The sequence below is a fragment of the Quercus lobata genome, chromosome 7 (genome assembly GCF_001633185.2).
Source record: "Quercus lobata isolate SW786 chromosome 7, ValleyOak3.0 Primary Assembly, whole genome shotgun sequence".
NCBI classification, from domain to species: domain Eukaryota; kingdom Viridiplantae; phylum Streptophyta; class Magnoliopsida; order Fagales; family Fagaceae; genus Quercus; species Quercus lobata.
In genome coordinates, this window is record NC_044910.1 from 48,275,400 (window position 1) to 48,293,539 (window position 18,140).

Consider the following 18,140-nt stretch of genomic DNA (forward strand, 5'->3'; position numbering starts at 1 on the left):
TTTTTAGATTATTTTATTCACTTTTCTCTCTCCTCCCAACCCATCTCTCTCCGTCTGTAACACAGCTCTCGCTCTCTCTCTCCTCTCTGGTCTCCATCTCTCTGTTGCTCCCTATTTCTTTCTCACTTTCATTTTTTTTTAATCTCTCCATCTCTCCGTCTCTGCGCCTCTTTCTCTCTCTCTTTTTTTTTTTTTTTTCCTATCACTATCTCTCTCTCTTTCTTTTCCTGTCACAAAGAAGGCGATTCCAATCTGAAGCAGAGCTCGCCGATTGAAGCTCGCCAATCTAAACCTCTGCTCGCCCAGGGGCAGTCGCCGCTCTTTGCTCGTCGTCCTCCCTAGTCGTTGATGTTTGCTCGTCATCCTCCACAGTCGCCGTTCTTTGCTTGTTGTTCTCCACAGCTCTCGCTGCCGATGATTGGTTGAGTTTGGTCATTGATTGATTTGTTGGGTTGGGGTTTTGTTGAAGATTTTGAGTTTTTTTTTTTTTTTGTTGAGATTTTTGGATTTGGAATTTGTTGGAGGATCTGGTGATTGTAGTTGTAGTTTGTGGCGGTGGTTGTAGCGGTGGTTGTTGTTGTGGCGGTGGTTGTAGCGATGGCTGTTGGACCTGATGGTGATTGTCATTGGCTGTGCATTTGTATATTTGTTGGATTTTGGGTAAATATATTATTTTAATGGGTAGGAAATATTATTTTAATGTATAGAATTGAATAATAAAACATCTGATAAATGAGATATTGTAAAATGATGTGTTAAAATGATAAAGTAGGTTTTTGGTATGTCAAAATGGCATTTTTTATGAGAGAGCTGATGAAAATGCTCAAGTCTTTTAGAGCATGGAATGCTAAATGTCATATGTTGTCTCTATTTAGCATTTGTTTCTTAAAAACCTCTACCATCCGGACTTGTAAGAGCATCAGAATCCTGAAATTCCAATTCTATTCTATTTTACTATTCCAAAAAGCTACTTTATCATTATACCATACCATTTTACAATACTTCCAACATCCCAAACTTTTATTTTCCTATTCTACTCATTAAAATAATATATCTACATAATAAAATAATATATCCCAAAACCCAAATAAAAACAAAAACCCAAATCACCACCTGCTACCACCACCACAACGAACAACCATCGACCCATCACCGATCCCAAACCCATCAACCCATCAACAACCACAGCACCGATCAAACCCATCAACCCAACAAACCCATCAGCACCGATCAAAAAAACCCAGATCGCAACCTAGAACCCAGATCGCAACCCAGACCTCTTCCTTTAGCCAACGGTCACAACAGGAAAAAAAAAAACAAACACACACACACACACACACAGATAACCCAGATTGCAACCTAGAAGAATCGGATCGCAACCCACTTCGGCGGTGGTTTTTGACACCAAATTCTCCACTTCAGCGCCTACAAACTTGCGTTCATCGCTTTCCTCCTAATCACCGCGTTCATCGTCATGCTATCCAACGGCATCATCACGAAGAGATCGGCTCGTGTCGCTCCGAGACTAGCGATCTACATGGACTCAACGGCGGCGACGAACCGAAATCGACGACGTCTGGTTTTTGGACCTTGCATCGGAGATGGACCGAAGGTGTGATAGAGAAGAGGGAGAAAGAGAGGAAAGTGTGAGAGCCAAAGAAAGACAGAGAGAGAGAGATGAGAGATGAGAGAGAAAAAAGTGGAATAAAATATTAATATTATTTTGGCACTGTAGCACTATGCCAAAAAAAATTTACATTTTCCCACTTTTGGCATTCCGACTACTAAGTCTAATTGTTGCTCAATGCTTAAATTTTGTGGACATTTGGCATATCCATGTCCCATTGTGGATGCTCTAAGCATTCGCATTCGGTATTTACAAAAAATTCTATTTTACCATCTCAAAACTCATTTGATCATTTATACTATACTATTTTACAACACACCCAACATCTTAACTTTTATTTTTCTATTACTCATTAAAATAATATATCTACCTAATAAAATAATATATTCCAAAACTATATCTATTCTCTCCCAGCTCTTTCCTCTCTCTAATTTTTACCTCTCTTCCACTGAAACCAAACCACCTCCACCGTTCAAAAAGGCTAAAAAAAAACCACCTGCAGAAATCCAATACAAATCAAACCCAGATGCCAAAAACCTTAACTTTCTCGGAATTTGGCCGATTTCTCAGTAGCCCAGAACTCAAAAAATAAAAACCACTTGCAAAAACCAAATATCAAACAAACCCACTTCCAAATAACTCTCTCTTTGCATCACCTCTCGCCACCAAGAGAAACCCACGCCGATTTGAACCCATGCAACCCACGGTAAACCCACAGCCTAACGCCAATCTCCACACCACACCCAAATCACCCACGCCGATCTGAACCCACGTAACCCACGACAAACCCAAATAAAACCCATAGCCCAATGTCGATCTCCACACCACACCCAAACATCGATCTCTACCAAACCCCAAACGTCAATCTTCACGCCACCATACTGATCTGCAACGAGAGAGAGAGAGAAGAGAAATAATGAGTGGGTGGTGGTTTGCCATGGCTGGTGTCAGTGGGTCAGGCCATGGTGTGGTGCCTATGGAGTTTTGAGTCTGAAGAGAGGGAGTGAGTGAGGACTGCAAGAAGAGAGAGAATTAGAGATTGAGAGGCAGAGAGAGAGACGTGAGACAGAGAGAGAAATTGACACAATAAAATATTAATTTTTTGTTTTAGAATTGTGCTACAGTGCAATTCTAAAGGTAGAATTGCACTGTAGCACTATTGTAAAAAAAATTACAATAGTTGATTTTTAGAAGTCCGAATAGAGCTTGATTTTTGTGTAAAAATGGTAAAAAACCCCTACATATGCCATTTAGCATGTCTAATGCGAATGCTCTAAAAGCTTAGAATTGCAAAAAAAATTACAATATTGCTATAGTACCATCATAAACTTACTTTTACAATAGTACTTTACGATGGTAGTGTAACAGTATTGTAAAACAAAATAATATTTTTTTATTCACTTATAAATATTTGCCACTTTCTCTCCCTTCATTATCCCATCTTTTCCCTCTCTCTCTCTCTCTCTCTCTCCACAGAACATTCTCTGTCTTCTCTTCTCTCTCTTGTTTTTGTTCTACAGCTGCTATCTCCTCTCCTTAAACCCAAAACCCCATGTGGTGGTGGTAGCGGCAAAGGTAGGCATGGGTCCTCCAATACGATGTCATCTTCCCTATGGCGGCGGCGTGGGTATTGTGGCAATGGTGGTGGAGTGGGTCTAGGTTGGTGATCTGTAGTAGCGGAGTGGGTTTGTGGTGTGGGTTGATCTGTGATGTGGCATGGTGGTGGCAGTGGATGTGGGTATGTGGGTATTCGGTGATAGTGGATAGTGGGATTTTGATTTGCGTGGGAGTGGGTTTTGGGTCAGTGGGTGGCTGCAGCATGGTGGGAGTGGGTCTTAAAGCTCATCTTTCTCATGGTTTGAACTTTGAACTTTGAAGCAATTCCTTGCACAAAGACTTATTTCTGGTGGTAGTGTGGAGTTTGGTTTTTGGGTTTTGTTTGGGTTTGGGTTTTAGATTTGTTGTGATTTACTTGGTTGATTTGGGTTTTGCTCAACAATTGTGTGTGTGTGTTTTCTGGTGTGGGTCGTGGTGGGTGGGGCGTGGTGGGTATATGGTGGGTGGGGCGTGGTGAGTTGTGGTGGTGCAGTGGTGGGTTATGGGTTATGGGTTTTGTTTGGTTGTTGTGTGCGTGTGTTTTTTTTTTTTGGGCGTGGCGGTGGCGTGGTTTTTGTGGCTGATGTCTAGTGGTACACTTAAGAGAACACACCAGAAAGACCCAAAAACCGGAAGGAAGCTAATTAAAGAGTTTGGTATTTTGGAGCCATATGCATGGATAACCACGAAATAGGATTGAGACACGTGGACGGTGGAGATCTAGCACTCTCTCTCCTCAACCACGTTATAAATGAAGGTCATGGAACATCCTTGAAAACTCGTTCCACACAGTTTGATCTCTCCAGCTGTCTTTCTCTCAAAATATCCTAATCCTTCTTTTGCATCAGTCGTTAGCTTTTGAAAGATGTCTTGCTGCGGTGGAAACTGTGGCTGCGGAGCTGCCTGCAAGTGCAGCAGCAGCTGTGGAGGGTAATCTTCTTTAACTTGTTTAAGCTTTCGGGAAATTTTCATCATGTCTGTCTTCTTCTAGCTGTTGTAGAAATTTAATGATGTTTTTTTCCCAGTTTATAACTTTTTTTTTTTAATTACGGTAAATTTTTTTAAATTGACCAACTTGATTCCTAATTATCAATCTAAATGGCCGAATTTTTTTTTTTTTTTTAACTGAACAATTTGATTCCTAATTATCGGACTAAATGACCGTAAACTTTTTAAAATTGACCAATTTGATCTCTAATCATCGGACTAAGTCGGTCAGTTTTGAAAAATTTTAGACCGGTTAGAATTAGCCAAAATATTAGTATTAACCCAAACTTTAGAGGTGTCTCAAGATCAATCCAAAACACTATTGTTGATATGTGAAATAATTTGAGGAAAGGGTGACACAACTTTCTTGTAATTAAAAAAAAAAAGTTGATCACTTTGTATGAATGATTTCAATTCTCCAGAATTTTAAGATAAGAAACTCACAAAGTTGAAAGGGTATTTTTACCTTCATAATCCATGCCAGTGAAGGGTGTATTTTTTTAGAGGAAAAATTGAAAGGGTTTTTACTTTTTACTAAAGTGATCTGATGGGTTCTTGAGTATGATATAAATTAGGAACCAACCCGTGATTTCTTTATCTTTTTTGTTGTTTCCACCATCAAAAGATTATATATATATATTTATATGACTTGGAACAAACTTTTGTTCTGTTATTACTTATCTCTTGAACATCTGTGAAGTAATGGAATATTTATGAAATTTTTGAATAATGATGGTGCAGATGCGGGATGTTCCCTGACCTGAGCTCAGGGAAGACCACCACCGAGACCCTTATTGTTGGTGTTGCTCCCCAGAAGACGTATGTATTATTTTGTTGCATAATTATGCTTTTGTACTCTCTAATTTTTTACTATTATGGACTAGGGAAATCCTAATGTTGTTGTGATAAATTTGGATTATGCAGACACTTTGAGGGATCTGAGATGGGCGTAGGAGCTGAGAATGGAGGCTGCAAGTGCGGATCCAACTGCACCTGTGACCCTTGCAATTGTAAATGAGAGAGATCCTTAGCCTTTGAAGCAGAGACGATCTTGTCTATGGAAGCTAATAAATAGAGCATGTAGTTATGTTATATATGTGTTTGTGTGCTGTGTTTCGTGACTTATGACTTATAACGTGTTTCTCTGAGAACTCCTTTTGGAACTCGTATTATAATAAAGTAGCCACGATTGTCTCTGCAAATCTTACTACTAGTCTAAGGTTTGCCCTGGGTTCACTCAAACCATGTTTGCTTGGTGTTTAGTAAGTTACGTATGATGGGAGTCTCTGCTGTAATGGACTAATATTTATGTGGGAAGAGTGAGAGTTTTATTAATTTGCCAATGGAAACTCCTTTTCTTCTAGTTTGAGAAATTTACAGTCTTTTGTTTCTTTCTTTCAATGTGGATGGATGATAGACTCTTGACACTCTTACCGATAAGCTTCCGAGTCAGGGTCAATGAGTAATGTTTATCCACGCCACGACAAATTTTTATTAGTTATCATCTGAATTTATCATTGTAACATTTTTTTTTTAAGCTTAAAATGTGTTGTTAAAATTTTTAGAATTTCTGAGATGAAATCTCTTCCCTCGCGAATAGGAGAGCAAGCAAGTCAGCAAGACTAGAAACAGTAGCATTATAAATATTGTCAATGTAAAATTGATGGGTAATGATAAAGTCAGTGGGTGGTTGGGATAGATAATGAAATGAAGTCGACTTTATCACTTGATTTAATTTTGGCACAAGGCATAAAGCACATCCATCCATAATACACGGTTCAAGCTGGACGAAGACAAGAATTTTATTATTATTTTTTCAATTTGTATAAAATTTTTTGATATACAAGTATTAAAAACCTCATAGATTCACTTTCCAAAAAAAAAAAAAAAAATTTGGTTGCTTGATGTGATACTGATTACAAGTCTTTTTGTAATTTGCACTACAATTATTGATACATTGTTATTAGCATTATTTGAACAATAGGGACAAACTGGGATTTTTAAAACATTTCCCTTCTTTCAATTATTATGCTTTGGGTAGATATAACGTGCGTCGGATGGATCCAAAACATTTTCTTAAAAATAACCAAAAAAAAAAAAAAAAACAATAACAAAAAGCGTACTAAATCATATCATTTGGGTTTGTTTTGGGCCCAAACTCATTAGATCCTCATTTAGAACAAATTGAATTATATTTAGTCATCTTGGTGTTTTTTTTCCTATGCATTTTATTTCTAAAATATTTTTGTTCAAATTTTCTTATAAATAATGATCTGCATGAGGTTAAAGTAAACTATTTTAGTTATTTATCTATTATGATTAGGGATGGCAATTTTTCCCCGCCCCGCTTGACCCGCCCCTCCCCACTTCGCCCCGTGCTTGTTTTCCCCGCCCCGCAAAGGTGGTGGGGCGGGGATGGGGCGAGATTTTAGACCCACACCACGGGGCGAGGCGGGGATGAGTTTACACTTTTTAGACCCACCCTGCCCCGCCCTGCCCCATCCCCACCCCGCATTAATAAGGATTAAATTGTAATTTTATTGTACCCTAAAATCCTACTATTTAAACAAAAATATCATCAGCTTATTTTATTTTACCTAACATGGCTCTACCTCTTTTTTCTCTCTAGCAAAGTTGGAAATAAGGTACCAATTTTAACTTTTTTTTTTTGTCTTTATTGGAAACAAATTTATATACTATTGAATTGATGATTTCATTCATGATTCATACGGTCTTTCTCAACTTACATTTCATCATGAACATTGTAAGGAAACGATTCTCTGGCGGCCCAATAAGGATGTTGGGCTCGCGCACGGAAGATCCCTCATAATATGATTTGTAGAGAGTGGGCTTAAAAAGCTAGCCGCTGGTCACGGGACGATGTCCGATCCTGGTTTTAGAGGAGTTCAGGTAGAAAAAGGAGTTGGGCCTGAACATTTAAGCCCTAAGACGTCGCACCCTATGGGATGGGACTCCTCGGAGCTGATCCGAGAACCATTGAGGCCTAACCCCGGTTATCCAACGACGGACTTTCTTCAGTGAAGTCCGGCGTTGTTGAGATGTTCTCTCCCATGTGATCCTTCTTTTTTCCAGAGGTGGGATGGGATCCCCCTTTGATTTATTTACTTTCTTCTTTTATACTCGTCCGTGTTCATTGTCCTTCGTCCACGTGTAGGGTCAGTCTTTACAAGACTGATATTTGTCCCATCAGTCTAATCCCAGAATTGTTGGGTGTGGTTGATAAGGCTGCAGAGTACGGCTCTGTCATGGGTTGGGTCTTGTCCGGAAGGGTAGTAAGGGTAACTTCCCCAAGATATTTTAGATCTCCTTACAAATTCGTCCCTATACCAGTTTTATCCTTTCATTTTGGTGGGATTCAGGATCTGCCGAGGACCAAACTGTCCTCGGCTGCCTTCCAAAAATTGTTTTGTGCTCTGCACTGTAGAGCTTGGGCCACAGCTCTCCTCGGATTGGGCCTTCGGATTTTCCAGGAGCAATTGGGCTTGGTCCTTAAATTATTGGGCCCCACAAACATAATATAATTTTTTTTAATGAGTTACGAGTATGTGGCTCTAAATATGTGTCTGTGTCATTGTTTTTGTAATTTTGTGTGGGCATTTGGATGCTTAACAACACTGTTTCTTTAAACTTGTTAAAATTTTATTTTATCATATTATGAGATTTTTGTTGTGATATTGTCTTGTTAAACATTTAGATAATATTATTTAGTTTTTGCTAAAAATTAGTTTGATTTGATAGGATAAATTTATTTATAATTTCAAGTATATTTTTATTATTGAAACATGTCATTTTATTTGAAAAAATGGTAATAGTTGTAGGAAAAATTAACAAGAAATAAAGTTTTACGGTGTAGGGTGGGGCTTCGCGGGGCCTTAAGGGGTGGGGATGGGGCAAGAAATTTTCTCCGTCATGCAGGGCGGGGCGGGGATGGGGCAAGAAAAATCCATGCGGGGCAGGAGCGAAGATCTCATCCTTCGGCCCCGCCCCGCCCCATTGCCATCCCTAATTATGATGTGATTTATTTATTTTTTTTTTTTTTTTTGAGAAGGAAAAGAAAGGGGTGCATTGATAGTTTGTTACTTGGTAACTAATTAATTAATTTGTGTTGGAAATTGAAAGGCTTGGGTTGTGTGCCAGTATTACAATTGTGGCCTCTTAGAGCATTCTCATCAGCTGTTTTATAAAAAATGTCATTTTGATATATCAAAAACCTACTTTACTATTTTACCACATCATTTTATAACATCCAATTTATCAGATGTTCTATTCTTCAATCCCATACATTAAAATAATATATACATCACATTAAAATATTATTAAAAAAAAACTTCAAACGGTAATATACTGCACAGCCCCCCACTACCACTGCCCATAGCACACCACCACCACCACTGCCCATAGTAGCCCACCGCCGACAACCATAAACAAAACCCAAAATCAACAAACCAACCCACTACCACCGACCAGCATAGCTAAAATCCAAAATCAACCAAAACCCAAAATCAGCCCACACCCACCGCCATAACCCACCAAAATCAGCCATCACAACCTATGAAAATCAGCCCACCCACGCCATAACCCACCGATATCAACCCATTAAAACCCATGAAACTCAACCCACATCCACCAAAAAAAAAAAAAAGAACCAAGGCGATCTGATCTGAGAGTGTGAGATGGACGATGCTACATGGTGGACGCCAATCTGTCCATCCGAACCCACCCACCACTGATCTATCCATCCGAAGCCTCCCATTGCCCAACCCACCCATCAAACCATAGCCAAAAAAAAAAAAAAAAAAAACCACAGCTAGAGAGAGATTGGCGTGGAATTGATGCGTCGGTGTCGGCGTCAATGTCGGCAACGGCATGGAAGGGAACTGATGGTGAGGAAGAAAATATGAGAGAACTGATCGGTGTTTAAGAAAAAAATGAGGAAGAGATTGACAGAGGAATGAGAGAGAAAAGAATAAAAAATTCATTAAAATTATAGCACATCTCTCTGTACGCTTTCATATTTGAGAGGGTACTATTCATGTGTGCCAAATTTTTTGAGATTTAGAACACCTCATGAGAGATGTTTTTTGGTGTTTGATGTGCCAAATGCCAAATATTTGGCATTTGGCACACTTGATGAGAGTGCTCTTAAGTCTTTTGAGCATTCACAATGGGAATTTTAAATGTCATATGTTATCTCTATTTAGCATTTGTTTCTTAAAAACCTCTACCATCTGGACTTGTAAGCATTCACATCCGGTATTTACAAAAAATTCTATTTTACCATCTCTAAACTCATTTGATCATTTATACTATACCATTTTACAACACACTCAACGTCTTAACTTTTATTTTCCTATTCTACTCATTAAAATAATATATTTACCCAATAAAATAATATATTCCAAAACTATATCTATTCTCTCCCATCTCTCTCCTCTCTCTAATTTTCACCTCACTTCCACTGAAACCAAACCACCTCCATCGTTCAAAAAGGCTAAAAAAAAAACCCACCTGCAGAAATCCAATACAAATCAAACCCAAATACAAATCAAACCCAGATGCCCAAAACCTTAACTTTCTCGGAATTTGGCTGATTTCTCAGTAGCCCAGAACTCAAAAAATAAAAACCACTTGCAAAAACCAAATATCAAACAAACCCACTTCCAAATAACTCTCTCTCTACATCACCTCTCGCCACCAAGAGAAACCCACGCCAATTCGAACCCACGCAACCCACAGCCCAACGCCAATCTCCACACCACACCTAAATCACCCACGCCGATCTGAACCCATGCAACCCATGACAAACCCAAATAAAACCCATGGCAAACCCACAGCCCAATGCCGATCTCCACACCACACCTAAACACCGATCTCTGCGCCAAACCCCAAACGCCGATCTCCACCCCACCACACTGATCTGCAATGAGAAAGAGAGAAGAGAAATAATGAGTGGGTGGTGGTTTGCCATGGCCGGTGACAGTGGGTCAGGCCATGGTGTGGTGCCTATGGAGTTTTGAGTCTGAAGAGAGGGAGTGAGTGAGGACTAAAAGGAGAGAGAGAATCAGAGATTGAGAGACGAAGGGAGAGACGTGAGACAGAGAGAGGAATTGACACAATATTATTTTTTTTTTTTTTTTTTTTTTTTTTTTTTTTTTTTTAGAATTGTGCTACAGTGCAATTCTAAAGGTAGAATTGCACTATAGCGCTATTGCAAAAAAATTTGCAATAGTTGATTTTTAGAAGTCCGGATAGAGCTTGGTTTTTATGTGAAAATGGTAAAAAACTCCTACATATGCCATTTAGCATGCCCAGTGTGAATGCTCTAAAGCTTAGAATTGCAAAAAAAAATTTGCAATACTGCTACAGTACCATCATAAATTTACGATGGTACTGTTGCAGTATTGTAAAACAAAATAATATTTTTTTATTCTCACCTATAAATATTTGCCACTTTCTCTCTCTTCATTATCTCATCTTTTCTCTCTCTCTCTCTCTCCAGAACATTCTTTGTCTTCTCTTCTCTCTCTTGTTTTTGTTCTACAGCTGCTATCTCCTCTCCTCAAACCCAAAACCCCATGTGGTGGTGGTGGTAGCGGCAGAGGTAGGCGTGGGTCCTCCAATACGATTTCATCTTCCCTATGGCGACGGCGTGGGTTGTGTGGCAATGGTGGTGGAGTGGGTCTGGGTTGGTGGTCTGTAGTAACGGAGTGGGTTTGTGGTGTGGGTTGATTTGTGATGTGGCATGGTGGTGACAGTGGATGTGGGTATTCGGTGGTAGTGGATAGTGGGATTTTGATTTGTGTGGGAGTGGGTTTTGGGTCAGTGGGTGGCTGCAGCATGGTGGGGGTAGGTCTTAAAGCTCATCTTTCTCATGCTTTGAACTTTGAACTTTGAAGCAATTCCTTGCACAAAGACTTATTTCTGGTGGTGGTGTGGAGTTTGGTTTTTGGGTTTTAGATTTGTTGTGATTTACTTGGTTGATTTGGGTTTTGCTTAACAATTGTGTGTGTGTTTTCTAGTGTGGGTCGTGGTGGGTCTATGGTGGGAGGGGCGTGGTGGGTGGGGCCTGATGAGTCATGGTGGTGCAGTGGTGGGTTATTGGTTATGGGTTTTGTTTGGTTGTTGTGTGTGTGTGTTTGTGTTTTTTTTTGGGCGTGGCGGTGGCGTGGTTTTTGTGGCCGATGTCTAGTGGTTTGTGTGTGCTTTTTTTTTTATTTATTTATTATTATTTTTTTTAATGTGGTTCTTGTTGGTGGGTTTGGTGGTTTTTTTAATGGGTTTGCAAGTTGGCATGATGGTGGCGTGGTGGTGGTTGCTGGCTCGTGTCTGGTGGGTTAAATGGGATGTGAGTTGTAGTGTTTTAATGCGTTTTGTTGGAGTTGGTTGAGGGAGAGAGAGAGAGGAAGAGGAAGAGAGAGAGAGAAATAGTAAAAAAAAAAGAATCATATACTATATAATAAAAGTTGGGCTTAGACGCCGTGGTTGCGCCACTTGGCTTCACAAAATTGCAGAAATTTTATTAAATTTTTAGAGTTTTAAAAAAACGAAAAAGGAATAGTATACTAGCAGGACTCTAATTCATTCTTATCATTAAGTAGTTTATCTCAAAAAAAAATAAATATCATTAAGTAGTTTATCTAAGAAAAAAAAACTACATTCTCAAAAAAAAAAAAAAAAAAAATTACTACTTCACGTAAGTTTATCTCAAAAAAAAAAAAAAAAAATACTTCTTTTTTGTATTAACTTAAACATAAACAAAAAAAAAAAAATTTAAAAATTTAATAACAGTCTAGCTAATAACGTTAACAATTTTTTTTGGGATAAAATATACCTATTCTTCTTGATTAGGTAAGCTATTTTTTCTTTTTGTTCATATCAAGTTCTTAACTTCTTCACAACTTAAAATTATCTAATATAAAAGTGAGAGTATACTACCATGACTCTAATTCATTCTTATCATTAAGTAGTTGTAGGGATACGATTTGCAGCCCAAGCCCAAAATGTATGAGATCTTGGCCTAGTGAGCCCAGTACAATAAATTTATAGAGAGTGGGTCAAAGAACTAGGTTTTAGTGAATTGGACAACGGCTAATATGGATGAACTCCTTGTCCGAGGAGGTAAGTGTTCATGTCCGAGGAGGCAAGTGCTCATATAAATCAAGTAAACAGAGTACAAGTGCAATTGTGATTGCTACAGTGTTCTTTCTCTGTTTTCCGATCCCCTTCCTCTAAGGTCTCTATTCTCATTTATACTACATCTCTTCCTTCATCTTTACCCTAAACGTGGATAGTTGATGGCTTAGACTGTTACTTGTCCCATCAGCCTCCTCTAGAAGTCTTTGGAGAATGGTTATAAGGCTGGAAAAGTATTGTTCAGAGGTCACTTCCTTATTAATGCGGCCAAGGAATTAGCTACAGAGCATTCAATGCTGTGGTAGCAGTTTTCCCTTAGATATTTTTGGGTTCCCATCTTTCTTATACATTTATGGTGCACGTCCCTATCACTAGAACTTCTTGGAAGGTCACTTTGATCATTAGGATCTATACCTGATCTGCGTTTAGCTTATTCGGGGAGATATTCCTCCTCGGATTCGGACTTCTCACGCTTTCGGCCAAAGCCCAAAACCTAATTGTATGATTTGGGCCCATGACCCCACAATAGTTTATCTCCAAAAAGAAAAAAGTGCTTCATGTCTAAAGTAAGTGTATATCTCTATATATTAAAAAAAAAAAATTCTTCTTCACATTAACTTTAACGTAAAAAAAAAAAAAAAAAAAAAAATTTAATAACAATCTAGCTAATAGCGTTAACTATTTTTTTGGGATAAATTATTTATAAAAAAATAATATGTAATTAACCTAAACTTCTTGATTGGGTAAACTACATTTTCTTTTTGTTCATATCAAGTGTAAGGACATGATTCGTAACGAACCGTAACGGTGTTGGGTTCGCATGTAAAAAGGCCCAAACAATATCATTTGTAGAGCATGGGTTTGAAAGGCTAGGCCTTGATCGCCAAACGGTGGGTTTTACGTGATATCCATACATGGTTAAGTCGTCTTTGCCTTAGGAATCTTTCTCCTGGAGGCGGGCTGGGAGGCTCTGGTTTTTGGCCATTTTTCCCAGCCCCCTTTTGGCGCACTAACTTTTACATTATATAGTCCTTCTTGGTTGATCCTAGCCCTCCACTTGTTGGTCAGACAGGTGCTTACTTCTGTACCTGTCCCATCAACTATCCCCTCTTACTTTTCTGTTTAGTCGCGAGGATCGAAGTTACACCGTCCAAGCGTCTTTTCTCATTAACATGATCAGGAGGTTGGCCGGTGCATTTAATGCGGAGGGGACATATTTTCCTTGAACCTATTTTGCACCGGCCCTCCATGTGGGCCCTATTCCACTCACATCCCCTTCAGGGGATTATTTGGGGATGATCTTCATTAAGGCGTTGCTCTTCTCATCAAAGCCTTGGAGTGCCGAGGACAGGGTCGTCCTCAGCTGTTCCCCTTAACCCCTCGGCCTTTGATCACTCGTCCTCGGCACACTACCTTCTCGGCACGGGCCCTGAGCTCGGATAGAGCGTGGGCCGGATCATAAGTTTCCCGGCCCTACATCAAGTTATCAACTTCTTCACAATTTAAAATTATCTAATATAAAAGTGGGGTATATATACGGTTGGTGTGTTTTTCCCTTTTCCTATTTTATAGTTTGTTGATATTATTTAATTATGACTCGAATTCATTCTTATCATTAAGTAGTTTATTTCCCAAAAAAAAAAAAAAAAGTGCTTCATGTCTAAAGTAAGTGTATATCTAAAAAAAAAAAAAAAATCTAATAACAATCTAGCTAATAACGTTAATGATTTTTTGGGATAAATTATTTATAAAAAAGCTAATATGTAATTAAACCCAAATTTCTTGATTGGGTAAACTCCATTTTCTTTTTGTTCATATCAAGTTGTCAACTTCTTCAAAACTTAAAATTATCTAATATAAAAGTGGGGGCACATATACGGTTGGTGTATTTTTCCCTTTTTCTATTGTATAGTTTGTCGATATTTTTATGTATTTGTTGCCTTTTGTTTAAGGTAATTTCCTTATGTTTATTTTTTTGAGGGGTAATTTCCTTATGTTTGATCTAATTTATATGTTAATGGTTTGATAAGATATAATTATTTTGTTGTCCAATATATATGTAAGTCGTCGTAGTAAATTCCAATCATAGACTATAAAATTTACATACAATTTTGCAATCTATATGGTACTATGTTTTTTTAACCTTGTTTATTTATTTATTTTTTTTTTTTGAGGTCTATCAAAAACGATTTCAAGCATCCTAAGAAAGGTTTGTAATCTAGATGTAGAACTTTGCATTTTTTTTTCATTTACACTAAGTTTATGTATAAAACTGTGCGTTGCATGGAAAAAATTAGAACAAATGTTTTATTTCTCGAATAGTTCTATCTTTTAAAAGTGACCAATTTTATGTTACTTTGTCTAAAAATTTTAATCATTAATATTATTGTTAACAATACTGCAAATCACTTATATTGTAGATTCATTAGATATAAAATTCATATACAAATAGTTTGATACAAATAACTACAAATGATATTATAGCATAATTGGCATGTTAGAAGATAATTTTGTATTGAGGTGCTATCATTTTATATTTGATATACCGATGCAATTTATTCATTTCGTTTAATAATTATTTATTTGGTATAATAATTATATATGTGGGGCCCAATGATTCGTGGGCCAGACCCATTTACTCGTTGGGGTCCAAAGGCCCAAGCCGAGGAAGGTGATGGCCTGGGCTCGACAATACAAGTACGAAATAGCTTTGGGACACAGCCGAGGACGATTCAGTCCTCGGCATGTCCGAGATCTCACAAGAAGAAAGGGCAAAAATGGTATAGAAACAACTTGGGAAAAAATCTAAAATATTTGTGCCAATAGAAAATGGTATGCTGGAAGGTGTAACGACCAGGGAAAGCTGCCCTTACTGCCATTCAATACTCTGCACCTGACAGAGCCATACTCTCCAGCTTTTTCAACCACCCCCAACCACTCCGGGTATGGGCTGATGGGACAAGTATCAATCTTGGAATGTCGATCCTACACGTGGACGAAGGATAAAAAACACGGGCTAGTATAAAAGGAAAAGTAAGTAATTCATAGGAGAGGCTGGAAAAAATGGCCAAAAACCAAAGCCTCCCAGCCCGCCTCCAGGAGAAAGATCCTAAGGCGAAGACGACTTAATCATGTATGGATATCACGTAAAACCCACCGTTTGGCGACCAAGGCCTAGCCTTTCAAACCCACGCTCTACAAATGATATTGTTTGGGCCTTTTTACGTGTGAACCCAATACTGTTACGGTTCGTTACGAATCGTATCCTTACAATTGGCGCCGTTTGTGGGAAAGGCTTGTGTGTTGGCATAGGCGGTAGGTCGAGAGAGTTCCCTTGTCATTTCTAACAGTTGGTTATAGAGTTCTAGTGTAAAGTTCCGCTAGGGGCTATGATTCTTGACTAGGGGCTACGCTTGGTAGCGTCGATCGCATAGATGGTTCTAAGGGCTTGGCCGAGGGGCTAATTCCCCTAGAGCCAAGGTCCCACGTCAAAAACTGAGTTTTGGACAGAACCAAGGTATTGTATGGTCCTCGGACTCAAACCTATGAGGAAACCAACTATTTAGATGAGAAAACTGAGTTTTGGACAGAACCAAGGTATTGTATGGTCCTCGGACTCAAACCTATGGGGAAACCAACTACTTAGATGAGAAAACTGAGTTTTGGACAGAACCAAGGTATTGTATGGTCCTCGGACTCAAACCTATGGGGAAACCAACTACTTAGATGAGAAACTGAGTTTTGGACAGAACCAAGGTATTGTATGGTCCTCGGACTCACACCTATGGGGAAACCAACTCTTAGATGAGAAAACTGAGTTTTGGACAAACCAAGGTATTGTATGGTCTCGGACTCAAACCTATGGGGAAACCAACTACTTGGATGAGAAAACTGAGTTTTGGACAGAACCAAGGTATTGTATGGTCCTCGGACTCAAACCTATGGGGAAACCAACTACTTGGATGAAAAAACTGAGTTTTAGACAGAACCAAGGTATTGTATGGTCCTCGAACTCAAACCTATGGGGAAACCAACTACTTGGATGAGAAAACTGAGTTTTGGAAGAAAAACTGAATTTTGTAAGGTCGGTTACTTAACAAAAATTTTAAGTTACTTAATCCTCGGCTCAAATACCATAAAAGGTTAAAGCTATTAAAGTTGTTAAGAAGATGGTGAAACGCCCTACTACTCAGCAACCTGGAGGGGCTGTTCATTTTGTGGGTTGTATGTCTTCGGATGATTACTTCCTACACCACACCGAGTATTCAGTTGTCGTCTCAGCTATTTTAGGGTAAGTGTTGTTTTCGTAGGTCGGCATTGTTGTGCCAAACAATTCTATTAAAGTCGTGATAATATCTTTTCCTTAGTAAGAATTTTGACCCTAATTGTCATTAGTTCAAGTCTGTATTATTGTGCCGAACAACACTCGTAAGTTCAGAATAGCGCCTTTTTCTTTGATAAGGGTTTTCGGCCCTAAGTATTGTGCTCTAAGGTCGGCGGTATTGTGCCAGGCCGCCTTAATAAGTTCACTATAATGTTCCTTTCTTTTTCTTCTTAATAGGGGTTTCAACCCTAAGTATCACTAATTCGATTCAGTAGTATTAAGTCGGATAGTGTCTATAAACACAGAGTAAGATCTTTTTATTAACTGGGATTTCGGTCTTAGACATTGGTCAAAGTGTAAAAATAAAAAGAATTCACAAGATAGTATGTCTATTCACGGCATAACCATTTCAGAAATGAAGAGATAGAGTGTGTGAAATAAAGCAATAATAACTTTTATTAATATAAAGAGATATTACAACGTACAAAGAAGGGCTTAAACAAGCCTATACAGAAAGTGGATTACAAAAATAGTAAAAGGAAAACAACAACAATATAACAAATAAACGGTCAAATGTCTTCTTAAACTGGCCTCTGAAGTCCTTCCAAACTCTGCCCAGTAGCGCCCATATTGAGAGGAGGACCTTCTTCAGAAGAAGATGGAGGAGAGGAAGAGAAAGAAGGAGGAGAAGAAGAGGGAGGAGATGAAAAGAAAGAAGGAGGAGAAGAAGAGGAAGAAGGAAAAGCGCCAGGATGGATCTGGCAGTGGAAAGAAGAAGAAAGAAAGAAAAAGTGAGACACCAGTGGAGGAAGAGAGGAAGAAGCAGGGATATTTTGCCCCTGCGTCAGTCCTGACTCCTAACACGCTGGTGCCATGTTAGCTATGCTCGTAAGAGAGCGGCTGGTACTGATAATGGGTGACCCCAGCTCAGTCGCGCCAAAGGCCTGACGCGACGAGCCCTTGCTTCGGATTTTGGCTGAAAGGAGGGTGAGAAGTATCTTGAGCCTCTGCCATCCCTGCCCCAACCGAGCCATCTTTAACTTCATAAGAACATGGAATTTTTGAGAAGGGAATGGCTCCTTCATTACTTGCACCTATTTTGAACGAATTACAAATCAAAGTATAACCAGCAGGTAAAAGTAGACTCTGGAGGAGTCTAAGGGTTTCAGATTTCAGGGGGATTAAAAGGATTCATGTACAAGAGAAATAACCTCTTGTTGTTTCTTTTTATATAAGGGGCGAAACGGAAGGTATTTAATATGTCCAGGTCTCCAAGAAAATCTGTAAACTAGAATATGCCCGCTCCACTTCTTCACATCATCAATAACCATTAAATTCGAATGGTCTCGTAAAGTGAAACTATTAAAGGCACGTTTTGGATAGCCAAACGGCATGAACGCGTTGTGAATGAATTCAGAGGAATGTCTCGTAGACCGGTACGTTTCCTGGGCA

General features: G+C 38.9%; 1 protein-coding gene across 1 annotated transcript; it reads left to right on the forward strand.

Moving 5' to 3' along the window:
* Positions 1-4,025: 4,025 nt before the first annotated feature.
* On the forward strand, positions 4,026-5,583 carry LOC115952233 (metallothionein-like protein type 2). The gene is made up of 3 exons (XM_031069322.1): positions 4,026-4,153; positions 4,952-5,029; positions 5,135-5,583. Exons 1-3 carry the CDS (start codon positions 4,089-4,091, stop codon positions 5,226-5,228), a joined length of 237 nt encoding a protein of 78 aa, XP_030925182.1. The 5' UTR covers positions 4,026-4,088; the 3' UTR covers positions 5,229-5,583.
* Positions 5,584-18,140: the final 12,557 nt, after the last annotated feature.

What these genes read in the sequence shown, in the direction of transcription:
- LOC115952233 (XM_031069322.1), top strand. Translation starts at nt 4,089, where the DNA reads ATGTCTTGCTGCGGTGGAAACTGTGGCTGCGGAGCTGCCTGCAAGTGC. An exon ending in TGCAGCAGCAGCTGTGGAGG is followed by an intron (nt 4,154 to 4,951) that starts GTAATCTTCTTT and finishes ATGATGGTGCAG; the next exon opens with ATGCGGGATGTTCCCTGACC. An exon ending in GGTGTTGCTCCCCAGAAGAC is followed by an intron (nt 5,030 to 5,134) that starts GTATGTATTATT and finishes TGGATTATGCAG; the next exon opens with ACACTTTGAGGGATCTGAGA.